The following is a 13630-nucleotide window of genomic DNA, read 5'->3' on the forward strand; positions in this document are numbered from 1 at the left end:
TATCTTTCTGAAGGTTCAATGAAATAAAAATACTTTCTCTGTGAAAATACCTCACTCCAAAATAAAATACCACCTAGGAAAACATATTTTAGTATAAACTGAGTATTTAATGAAAAACATAGTATACAATTAAAATGGCTTAAAAACTAAATTAAGCTCAACCTTTCTGCAGAGTCACCAAAAAAATAGAATTATCCTCAAAACAACTCTAATAAGATGAAGGAATACAGGAAAACTATTTTTGACTTAATATAATGTACTTGAAATTATTATACAACAAAAAGACACGTAATAAATATCCTATCCTTGTGTGTGGTGTTATTTAGTAAACCATCAGTGCCTTCCAACAAAAGACATATATCCAAACTATCCACATATTCATGTTTTCTTTCTTGAATATCAATCTGTAGATTTTCAGAGATTTTAAGATTCTGCAATATCATCTATAAATCTACTTACCCTCATCTTCCATTTAAAAAAAAAAAAAGCCCCGCCATACACCAAAAGACTTTGTGAATTCAGCCTTTTCTTTTGACAAACCAAACCTCTTAGACTGTACCTTTATTACTTAATACTTAAAATAATACTACAACAGACATTACATTAAAAGTACATTAAAAATAATGCAAAACCTTCCACATTTGCCTAGTTATTTTATATTAAACAGAGAGGAAGAAAGAGGTAAAAAGTAGTATCAAAATAAGTCTAAGAACCAAAAGTTTAAGCACAATTCCCCTGTGTTGAAAATCAACACCATGGTGAATTTTTATATGAGCAATCAGTCATTTTGGCTAAACTTCAAGTCATCCTAGGCATTAAAGGAATCATTGACACATTTAATATATGGCTAGAGTCAGGGCAACATTTGAAAGCCATTTTTAAAATGCTATTCAGAATGGATTCTCAATTAGGCTACTTCTAAAGAACATACTTTTTTAGAGACTATATGTAAAGAAAATAAATGGTACCAACGTTACTCTAATAATAACCTCAGTTAAAACTTTAACCTTAAATCTCAAGGACTTGTAGTGATCAATTGTTATGAATAACAAGTTACTTAGTAAAGTAGTAAGGTAGGCAAGCTAAGCAGCCAATATCACAACTTTGGAGACATGTGATAGATTTCTTGAGCCATTATTTAAAATAAAAAATAATACTGTGCATACAACAGAAGCTTGCATACAAAAGTAGTTATTTACTTACTTTTTCTAATGTTTCAATGCGCTGTTTTAAAAGTCTATTTTCTGTGCGTAATCTCTGCAAAAAAACAAAAGAAAAAAGAAAAAAGAAAGAGACAAACAACAAAAGGTTTGCTTGCAAGCATTCCTGAGATTAAAAGATACCTAAATCACGTCCTTAAAACGTACCACCTTTTATAAATAGGAGAAGTCTAAGAAATGGTTACATTATCTGTCAAATTCTTACAAGTTCAGGGTAGGAAATACATGGCAAAGGAAATGACCATATTTATCACTCCAGCTGTCAATGAATTTTAAATATAAGCTACAATACATAACCCCTTTCTTAAAATACCTATTATGACTCATAGTCAACATTTTTTTATCTGTCTTAACATTCCCATTAGACAGAAAAGATTCCAACTCATTTAGCTCCTACAAAGACTATCTACACAAATAGTATTCAAATGTTTGGGAAATAACTAAGAAATCTGAAAAGGGCAGCTCACAGGATAAATACCAAAAACAAATTATCAGTTTAGGACTAGACCAGCCTTCATTTATTCCTTGTATATGCCAAGTTGCAATATTTCTTACATTGTGAAAATATAAAGATTGAGCTGTTTTCCTCAAATTAATTACTTATGAGTTGTTTTGAATTTTAAAAACATGGGGGCACCTAGCTGGCTCGGTCAGTACAGCATGCAACTATGGATCTCAGGGTAGTGAGTTCAAGCTCCACACTGGGCATGGAGCCTACTTAAGAATAAAAATTTGAAGAAAAAAAAAAAAACCAGCTTACAAAATGAAAAGCTCTACTTACTGGCATTTCGTCACAGTTCAAACAGTAAAACCAAATTAAAAAAAAAAACAACAACAAAAAAACTTCACCTAACCACTGACTCCCAAAACCCTATCAAATTACTGCTATTAAGAATTAAAACTAAAAAACTCAACATTAAAAAAATTGTCTCCTTTTTACATATTCCACCAACATAATTTCATATGAATCCTGATATGTTATCCCTTCATTTTAGAATCCTTTATCTCTTTATTGTGCCATCATTATTTCACATTCCCCTTACCTTTTGTACAAATTTACTCCAGAACTCAATCCAGCCTTCTTCCAATCCTACCATCCTCTAAATTCCTGCTTTTAAAAAAAAAAACCTCTTCTGGGGCGCCTGGGTGGCGCAGTCGGTTAAGCGTCTGACTTCAGCCAGGTCACGATCTCGCGGTCCGTGAGTTCGAGCCCCGCGTCGGGCTCTGGGCTGATGGCTCAGAGCCTGGTGCCTGTTTCTGATTCTGTGTCTCCCTCTCTCTCTGCCCCTCCCCCGTTCATGCTCTGTCTCTCTCTGTCCCAAAAATAAAATAAAACGTTAAAAAAAAACAAAAACCTCTTCTATTAACTCAAACTATTATTTTTCCAGTAAAGACTAAAATATAGTTTATATATAACCTATAAAGTCTCAGACCAAGGAAATAAAGATTCTATAAATTATTGTATCTTATTAAGTGGACCACAAACTGGAACATATAAATCTTAGAATTATTACAAACATTTGCAAATTAGGGGGGCCTGGGTGGCTCAGTTGGTTAAGCATCCGACTTCGGCTCAGGTCATGATCTCACAGTTCGTGAGTTGGAGCCCTGCATCAGGCTCTGTGCTGACAGGTGACAGCCTGGAGCCTGCTTGGGATTCTGTGTCTCTGTCTCTCTCTGCCCCTCCCATGCTCGTGCTCTCTCTCTCAAGAATAAACATTATACATTAAAAAATAATAATAATAAATTTTGCAAATTAGATTTTCTTGTTCTATCCACTAGAACACATTCAGATGATTTGAAATCATTGTTATTTTATGTGTGACTTCAGACTACAAAATAGCTTGAGGAGAAGGAAGTGTTTTTCATTTCTTGGCTATTCATATTATATTCAGCACAGTGGTTTAGACAAATAAGCAATTAATAGATGTTTTTAAAGTCTGAAAATCCAAAGAAATGAATGGCATTCTCAAAATGGTCTCAACATACTTCATCAACAAAGTAAAATATTGTTTATCCTAGGACTTAGAAAATTAAGTTCAACCAGACAATTGATTGAATAAAGTTAATGTTACAATAGAAATAATGCTAAAGTATCACAAAATTTAGAACTAAAAACATTCACCTGGTTTCCCCCATCCCCTTTAAATCTTCTGAAATTTTGCTATAAATAATAAGCTAAATTTATTTTTCTCCTAACATCTACCCAAATATCTGAAAATGACTTTTTAAATAAACCAATTCTTCATGTATGTGGCATTTATTGCATCATATATTGATAAATATAATAGGCTTTATCGGTATTAAAGACTATTTCAGGATTACCTATTAAGTTTTGAGTGTTTCTTTTTTGAACCAGTACCACAGTATTTTGGTAATTGTACCTTTGTAATCCCCTTTAACATCTGGTGGAGCTAATTTCTTCCATTCTTATATTTTATTTATCCTCCAAAAACCTTAACTACTAGTTTACTAAGTTAGTTAAGATACTGTGTTTTGAAGTTAGGTAGGTTTAGGTTCAAATACTCCCTCTACCATTAACATTCAGCATCTTAGACTCTCCATTTACTCATCCAGAAACTTAGAGTAGGGGTGCCTGGATGGCTTAGTAGGTTAAAGGCCTGACTTCAGCTCAGGTCATGATCTCACAGTTCATGAGTTGGAGCCCCACATCAGGCTCTGTGCTGACAGCTGAGAGCCTGGAGCCTGCTTTGCATTCAGTGTCTCCCCCCCACCCCCCTCCCCACCCGTCCCCAGCTTGCACTCTGTCTCTCTCTCAAATATAAACATTAAAAAAAACATTCAGAAACTTAGAGTAATAAAACATACAGTGATATGGGATGAATAAATTTTTCCCATAAATGAGACAGCATAACACCAAAAACTTGATTAATGATAAGCATTGCTCATAATATTGTTGAAGTCAGGCACGAATACTATTTTTTAACTTTTGTCTATTGTTTAAAGTATTCTTTAGATTTTTTTAATGACTGGATTTGCTAATGAATATTTGATGGGGGAAATCATAACTTTATATAACATGGAGTTCTTTGTGTCTCTCCCCTGTACACAGCTTTTTTAAATGCCTTAATGCAAAGTTTTTCAGTGATGACGTATTTTTCATTTAGGTGGTTCTTACATATGCTTTTATTCTTATTTTAAGTGGAATTTCTTTTTCTCAGATATTTTTGAAATGTTTATTGCTGATATATAGGAAAGTAGACTAAAATCTATCACTTGACTGATTTCTAATTTTTGAGTATCTTTTTAATCATATTTCCCAGAGTGAATTAAGAATGTTTTCTAAACTTTAAAGTAAAAATCATAAAGAACAAGACTAATAGATGCATACACTTAAGAAAAAAGAGAGGGAGAGACATTTTTGCCCTACTAAGTTAGAAAAGAGAAAATGAGATGGAGAGCCAGAATGAAACACCTAATGTAGCCACCAAGGTGTTAGTGGAATAGAAATTCGCTGCCAAAAAGAAGATACCCCGGAAAAACTCTTTAAGAGATTTACTGAATGCATATCAAAAGTCTTAAAAATACTAATATCCTACAATTCAATAATTCTACTTTTTACAACTGGCTAAGAAAACATAAGGTGCCAGAAATCTTTATATGCAAACACTCAAACTATATGCACGCTTTTTAATACCGAAAAATGAAAACAAAAAACAAAAAACAAAAAACAAAATATACCAAAATGGGAGAATTTTACTTTGTAACAACTCAATTTATTTTTGCCAGCTTACTCATTTTATGAAATAACCTAAACTTAATAATCCTCCTCTTGGACAATTCACTGATCCTATCAACTTTTCACTGTCCCCACTCTGATGTGCTCTCTTCCCTCTTTACAAAGTTTAATTTCCAATCATCATAGATGATCCCTTGCCTTTATCCTCCCCTTTGCCCACTCTCCCTTAGGAGTTAGCACATTTGCCTGGTAAAACAACTACTGAGTCAACATACTGACAACTCTGTGTCTGCACCTATGCTGGTAAATATGACTGAAGAAAAATAAAAACCATGATGTTTATTTAAATTAACCATCACTAAATTCAGTTGGACTCTTATTTATTTCCTTAGTCTGTTCCTTCTCTCACCCTCTCAGATCACTGTTTCCTACTTGGCACCTCTTTCTTCAAACCAGCAACCCTCCACCCCACTGTCACTCTCAGTTGATAATCTTATTTCTAATTTCACTAAAATAATTGAAGCAATAACAGAACTTTGCAAACTCCCACAACCACATCCTACATCTTACCTACATTTTTCCCATATATTTTAGATTCTCTCATTATTGTGGATTAACTATCCATGTTAGTAGACCAAATCTCCTACCTATGAGCTAAATCCTAAACCCTGATGACTCCAGCAATTACCCCTGAATTCGCCCATCATGAATTTTTCCTACTCGGTTATCACCATAAAAATGTGGTTATTTCTCCCATCTTAACAAAAAGTAAAGAAAAACCAAAATTTCCTCAATGTCGTGACCCTCTCTCTAAGCTCCTGTCCCATTTCTCTCTTCTTTATAGCAAATCTCTGAAAGGTATCGATACTCCCTATCTCCAATTTTTTCTTGTTTCATTCAAATTTTAGTTCTCACCACTTCTCTGCTCTTTTCCAGTTTATCTCCATGTTGATAAATTCATTTGTTTCTCCATTTCCAGCTCACAAGAATACTCCTTAGCATTGACACAGTAAAATCATTCTTTTTGAAACACTCTTTTCTCTTCGCTTTTAGGATACTATACCTCCCTAGTTTTCTCCAGGTTTGCTCTCATCTTTCCAACTTAAATGTTGGCTTACTCTCAGGCTCAGCTCTTGAACTCTCTTCTCTATTTCATTTACACTCATCCCCCAGGTAATCTCATCCACTCTCATGGCTTTTACTGTCATCATTCTGTCAATAACTGCAAAATTCATATTTTAAGTCTGTCCTCTCTTAAATTCAACTCTGAATATTCAAGGCTCTACTTGAATATCTCCTAGGCTTCTGATACTTAAAATATCTCAAATTGGGCTCCTGATATTCGTCCCCAAACCAGATCCTCCTGTAGATTTCTCCATCTCAAGTAGTGGAAACTCCATTTTTCTACATACTAAAGCCAAAATGCTCACTTCCTAACCCTCTCACACCTCCACAATCAACTTGTCAGCTTTATCTTTAAAATCTATTCAGAAAACAATCACTTCTTACCAAGTCAGTACAAGCCACCATCATCTCTTCCCTGCAGTACTTCATCAGCCTCTACTTAGTTTTCCTGTCCCCTGCAATCTACTCCCAACACAGCAGCCAGAGGGATCCAATGAAAACTTCAGTCAGATCTTCTCTTCCTCCACTAATACCCCAAATGGTTCTCCAAATTAAAAGCCAAAGTCTTCACATGTTCAACAACCTACACTATCTGCATTGCACAACGTCTTACCTCCTGTCACTTTCCTCATCATGCATATTGTCCCATCCACCATGGTCTCCTTATTATTCCTCATGGGGTACAGTCCTGACCAGATTCTGCTCTCCTTCAAGATACCTATATATCTAGCTCTCTCACTTCCTTCAGATCTTTATTCAAAAATAATCTGGTCAACTTCTCTAAATTTTTAATCCAAAAACTACCATTTTATTCTCCCTTACCTGAGGGTTTTTTTTTTTCCTCCATTTAACACTTATCATCTAAAATATTACATATTTTACTTTTTTGTTTATTGTCTGACTTCCATACTAGAATGCAAGCTCCATGAGCACATAAATTGGTATATATCAGAAACACATATCTAGTGCCTGGAACACTGCTTGGACATGTAGTAGGACCTGCAAGTATCTTTTAAATGGATGACTTCTTGAATAAATCCCTTTGGATATTATTACATAGCCATTAATTTTTTAATGAAGTTTGTGATGCTACAGAAAACTGGGCATTCAAATCCTTCTCATATCACAATGCATTAAGTCTCTTTTGGAAAGCAGCACAGTGCATACACTGAGGAATATATATGGGTCTTAGTAAAACATAAATCAGAATTCAAATCCTTGACTTTCACCATTTCCTAGCAATGTGACCACTAGCATATTTTTGAGCTTACTGAAGCTCAAAAAGATGAGTTAAGAACCTTCTCATGAGGTTATCAGAAGAGTAAAAGTAGATGATGCCTGTAAAGGACCTTTTACATATTAAGTGTTAAATAAATGTGTCATTACTATAACACTTCACACTGACTGTTAAATATAATTCCTGGGTAATTCAGATAACATTTATTTTTTTATGCCAAGCAGTGAATACACAGTGTTTTTACATTATTCTCTGTTTTCCAGCATATCTAGAATACTTCATAATTTAACTTCTGGCTAAAAACCAGTCAGAATCTCTAACTCCTCCTATTTGTAGGGCTTAAAACTCTATGTTCCTAAAGCACAAAATTTAAATATGAATATTAGATTATTAATTCATATGTCAGTCTTAAATAGAGTGAGGGAATAAAGGTTTTTCTTTTTTAAAGATTTGTGAGGTACCCTAATATAAGCTAGAATTTTAATATTTCTTACCTCCTCCCCCTCAGGTGGAACATCAATAGATTGGAAGAAGATACTGATAAAGCTGTTTCTATTAACAAAAAATTTCACACAATAAAATGTAAGATTCTCCATATGAAACCATTATTAACAAAATCTTTCTAGAATACTTCGAGAGGGGGTAGAAAATACTTAAAAGTTACATTTTCATCAGAGAGCTTCCAGATACAACTCTAATAATAAAAAGTTAACAACCCCAAGGTCTTAGAATTTAAAAAAAAAAAAAAAAAAAGGAAACCTTAACACATCAATGGCTGTAAAAAATGGCTTGTGTAAAAAACAGTGTAAGATTCTCTCCGAAGGCTTTTGAGGAGGACCAAGGCAAGAAAGCACTAGTTTAAGAGAACTCATTTATTGGCACAAGGGACCTTGGGGGGAAGGGAAAAGGGAATGATTAAGTAAGTGGCACATCCCTTTGGAGAGAAAGGCTCAAATAATACATGGATAACTAACTGTAAATGAGATGGTCATCTGATTATGACTGAGATGAGTTGCCAGGTTCAAGTAAAACATCAGAGACTCAAGCTTATATAAAGTAAAACAAAAAGTAGAGTACAAAAATTATTGTGGCTTTGTCCTTTGGGGGGCAGGAGTGAAGAAAGAGATGAAAATGGTACAAGAGTAAGAAAAAAACAACATGGAAACAAAATTTTATAAAAGAACAAACTACCTGACATCAACAGACTTTATTTATCCAATGTGTTGACTAACTTTTTGAACTTTCATTTTCCCCCACCGAGATTCTTCTCTATAAATACTTATGCCATCTGTTTTTCCCTAAGACACATGGAGCTGGCATTCAAAAGTATTCTGTGAGGTATATGAACTATAAAACTTCCCCGAAAACTCAAGTTTGAAAAAAAATTCAAATACAAGATAAACTGTGCTAAAGATCTTTCTGAAAAGGCCTCTTGGTATTACTACTATTCATGCCATTTAAGTTTAGAAGAAATTTCTTTAAGAGCAAAGATGGTTCAGGGGCGCCTGGATGGCTCAGTCAGTTGAGGGTCCGACTTCAGCTCAGGTCACCATCTCACGGTTCGTGAGTTCGAGCCCCGCGTCAGACTCTGGGCTGATGGCTCAGAGCCTGGAGCCTGCTTCCGATTCTGTGTCTCCCTCTCTCTCTGCCCCTCCCCCATTCATGCTCTGTCTCTCTCTGTCTCAAAAATAAATAAACATTAAAAAAAAAATTTATAAAAAAAAGAGCAAAGATGGTTCATAGATCTGTGATTTTTTTTTTTTTTTTTTTTTTTTTTTTTTTTTTTGCAATCACATAGCATGGTGAAATGAACAGGATGGCTTCCCATCCTCAGATTCTTGATTTGCAGTTCCGAATATTCGTGGTGTGCGATAACCCATACTCTCTCCCCACTCATCAGGATGACGTACTTTTCCACTTTCAGTAGGTTGAAGTGGAGGGTATGATTTAATATTACTCTTACTCATGGTACCTAAAAGAAAAGCAAATGGTAGAGCAGCAGTTGGGTGACAGAATTTTTTAAAAGGAGGGAAAAACATCCACACAGGTCTTTTCCTTCTCTCTCTCAAAAATGTAGAAGTATCTATTTCCAATTGACAGGGAATACTGATAGAAATGAAAATAAAACACCTAGAAAAGGGAGACAGATGAGAAAGAGGTCACAAAGAAAAATAGGAGTGGTTGTCTCCAAAGAGGCTTTTGAGGAGGACCATGGCCAAGAAAGAATGCCAATTTAATAGAACTCATTCCCTTAATTGTAAAAAGGGCCTGTGGAATGTGAGTAATGAAGTGGTATTTTACAGCAAAGGTGAATTAAGACATGGCTAATTAAGTATAAGTAAGGTGATTAATCATCTAATGCCTTGCCAGGTCTAAATCAAAACTCAGACACATTAAAAGAGTTAAAAAAAAAAAAAAGGTGGGGACACTCACAAAACTTATTTTATTTGCATGTGCGTGTGTGTGTGTTAAGGGGGAGAATATAGACACATAAGAAATTGGATCAGTGAGTCACTGAGTTCCTTCATTAACTCATGCTTCTTACTCATTATCCCCATCCTAAAATATCAGCATAAAGCCAATACAACTATCCTTAACTCCCAGCTCAAACAACGCCAAAGATCCTCAGCTTAAGAATTTCTAGCCTAAAGGGGGGACAAATAAGAATTTTAAGGTATATATAGGATTATATATCCCTTAAGTTGGCACTCTACCTATTTCTGTGGAAAGTTCAAAAGTATAACCTTGGCTTACAGATGAGAAAATTCAATTAGCCCAAGTTTCCCGCAGCTCTAAGGCAGCCATAATTAGTTCTGGTGCAACGAGTTTGATCTACCTTAGACTACACTACTGTTAATCTATGCATGTTATGGAATAACTTCTCTGCAATTTTTTAAAATATGCTTCAATGGAGTGATAATTATCTTCCCCACAGAAGTATTTTCTCCTGGTGGCCCATCAACAAATCTGGAAATAAAGCTGCTCTCACACTAGAATGAAAACCCCTTGTTACATTATTCTGGTTTTTGAAAGGTTCATTTTTAACTATAATCTAGTGGGATGGTAAATCAATTTACCAGTAAGTCAATATAAACACTATTGCTAAATTTGCTCCAGAAAATAAATATATCAAATATATCAACATAACCAATATATAGATATATATATAGATATATATATATAGATATATATATAAAAAACACTGACTTCAATAAGTTTATGTTTCGTACTTTTAAAAGTCCTGAGATGCTTACTTTAATTTCAACTTGCTCTTCCATTTCTTTAGTTTTTATTGTAGTATATTCCTTTTCAAGCCTATGAAGGAAAAAAAACAAATAAAGGTATGTTTTCACTCCCATATAGTTACTAAATTAAAAAGTTTTAAACCACATATTAACACAAAATATAATTCACTAGGTTCCCCCAACTTGTAACTTGAGATACTTCATTTTAGAAAAATCATCTGAATAGTTACATGGATTCCTACCAAAAAAAGTTACTTTACAATAACAAAAAATGAGACCCACACAAAAATGAACTTTAGAAAGTGATATATACAATGCACCAAAGAAGTGAGTTTACAGATTATATTCTAAACTGAACAGTCCTAAACTTATTAAAAGAACTGTCAGTCTTCCTCAAATTAAAATATACTGGTAGAGTTCAATTGGAATTTAACCAAAACAAGTACAAAAAGTGACTGTAAAAAACTTATAATGGGGAAAACGAACAACTCTTCTTAACAAAAGGATTCGTAAACATATAAAGAATGAGGTGAATATAAAAGTCACCACTAGAATTTCACAGCAACCCTCACAGGCAAGAAAAATCAATGGACACTAAAATTAGTGGGTAAAAGTTTAAGCATAGACTCAAAGTATCTCTCTCAGAATATTTAGAAATGACAAGGGGAAAAACAGTAAATTTGTAGTATAGTATCCTAGTAGACAGCACCTAAACCAACTGATTAAGGTTAACACCACCAATGATACATACTGACATCTTGCACCCCATTAAGATGTATCAAGAACAGTACCTCACCTCTGATATCCTTCCAAAGAATGCATATCCTCAATCTAATCAAGAGAAATCATCAAACAAACCAAAACCAACAAACCACTGAACACCTCACTTCCGAAGTATCAAGGTCATGAGGGGCACCTGGGTGGATCAGCCAGTTAAGTGTCCAAAATAAGCTCAGGTCATGATCTCACAGTTCGTGAGTTCAAGCCCCATGTCAGACTCTGTGCTGATAGCTCAGAGCCTGGAACTTGCTTCGGATTCTGTGTCCCTCTCTCTCTGCCCCTCCCCTGCTTGTGCTGTTTCTCTCTCAAAAACAAAACATTAAGGGGCACCTAGGTGGCTGGGTTGGTTAAGTATCCAACTTCGGCCCAGGTCATGATCTCATGGTCCATGAGGTCGATCCCACAATGGGCTCTGTGCTAACACCTCAGAGCTTGGAGCCTGCTTCAGATTCTGTATCTCCCTCTCTGTCTGCCATCTCCCATTTGCACTCTCTCTCTCTCTCTCAAAAATAAACATTAAAAAAAAAATTTTTTTTTAAGTATCAAAGTCACAAAAGATAAACACTGAAGAAGTATCACTAATTGTAGGAGAGTAAGAAAAAACAAACACTAGAACAAACAATCCTAAAATTTTTATAGAACCACAAAAGACCCCGAATAGCCAACACAATCAGAAAAAAGAAAACCAAAGCTGGAGGCATCACAATCCCAGACTTCAAGCTGTATTACAAAGCTGTAATCATCAAGACAGTATGGTACTGGCACAAGAACAGACACTCAGATCAATGGAACAGAACAGAGAACCCACAAATGGACCCACAAACATATGGCCAACTAATCTTTCACAAAGCAGGAAAGAATATCCAATGGAATAAAGACAATCTCTTCAGCAAGTGGTGATGGGAAAACTGGACAGCAACATGCAGAAAAATGAACCTGGACCACTTTCTTACACCATACACAAAAATAAACTCAAAATGGATGAAAGACCTAATAATGTAAGACAGGAAGCCATCAAAATGCTTGAGGAGAAAGCAGGCAAAAACCTCTTTGACCACAGCAACAGCAACTTCTTACTCAACACATCTCCAGAGGCAAGGGAAACAAAAGCAAAAATTAACTACTTGGACCTCATCAAAATAAAAAGCTTCTGCACAGCTAAGGAAACTACCAGCAGAACTAAAAGGCAACTGACAGAATGGGAGAAGATATCTGCAAACGACATATCAGATAAAGGGTTAGTATCCAAAATCTATAAATAACTTATTAAACTCAACACCAAAAAAACAAAGAATCCAGTGAAATGGGCAAAAGACATGAATAGACACTTCTACAAAGAAGACATCCAGATGGCCAACCAACACATGAAAAAATGCTCAACTTCACTCATCATCCGGGATATACAAAGCAAAACCACAAAGAGATACCACCTTACACCTGTCAGAATGGCTAACATTAACAACTGAGGCAACAACAGATCTTGGCGAGGATGTGGATAAAGAGGATCTCTTTTGCACTGCTGGTGGGAATGCAAACTGATGCGGCCACTCTGGAAAACAGTCTGGAGGTTCCTCAAAAAACTAAAACTAGAACTACCTTACGACACAGCAATTGTACACTAGGTATTTATCCACAGGATACAGGTGTGCTGTCTCAAAGGGACACATGCACCCCAATGTTTACAGCAACACTATCAACAATAGCCAAAGTATGGAAAGAGCCCAAATGTCCATCAAAGGATGAATGGATAAAGAAGTTGTGGTATATGTATACAATGGAGTATTACTCGGCAGTTAAAAAGAATGAAATCTTGCCATTTGCAACTACATGGATGGAACTGGAGGGTATTATGCTAAGTGAAATTAGAGAAAGACAAATATCATGACTTCACTCCTATGAGGACTTTACGATACAAAACAGATGAACATATGGGAAGGGAAGCAAAAATCATATAAAAACAGGGAGGGGGACAAAACTTAAGAGACTCCTAAATATAGCAAACAGAGGGTTGCTGGAGGGGTTGTGGGAGGACGAATGGGCTAAATGGGGAAGGAGCATTAAGGAATCTACTCTGAAATCATATTGCACCATATGCTAACTAACTTGGATGTAAATTTAAAAATTATTAACTAAAAAAAAAAAGAAAAATAACAAGCAAATGCAATGTACTATTTTTGCAGCTCTGCTCTAAGTGTAAAATTATCTTTACAAGATGTATAGGCCATACAAAAATTACTCCAAGTTACTCTTAGGTCTTACTGTGGACCAAAAATGTTAGTAACAAATTTAACCACTAGGTGCTGAGTGGCTCAGGTGGTTGAGA

General features: G+C 35.2%; 1 protein-coding gene across 13 annotated transcripts in view; it reads right to left on the minus strand.

Moving 5' to 3' along the window:
- Positions 1-13630, minus strand: part of EVI5 (ecotropic viral integration site 5) — a 235403-nt gene that overhangs the window by 115767 nt on the left and 106006 nt on the right. For 11 of the 13 annotated variants that reach the window (XM_086717566.1, XM_086717556.1, XM_086717559.1 and 8 more), the window contains 2 exons: positions 10513-10597; positions 1204-1257 (listed from right to left, as the gene is read on the minus strand). In XM_086717566.1, the coding sequence (XP_086573692.1) occupies positions 1204-1257; positions 10513-10597 (139 nt within the window). The remainder of the gene's footprint in view (positions 1-1203; positions 1258-10512; positions 10598-13630) is intronic. The other 2 variants (XM_025931122.2, XM_025931111.2) reach the window with 1 other exon arrangement.

Source organism: Puma concolor, chromosome C1 (genome assembly GCF_028749965.1).
Source record: "Puma concolor isolate L17-30 chromosome C1, mPumCon1.1.hap2, whole genome shotgun sequence".
In the NCBI taxonomy this organism is placed as follows: domain Eukaryota; kingdom Metazoa; phylum Chordata; class Mammalia; order Carnivora; family Felidae; genus Puma; species Puma concolor.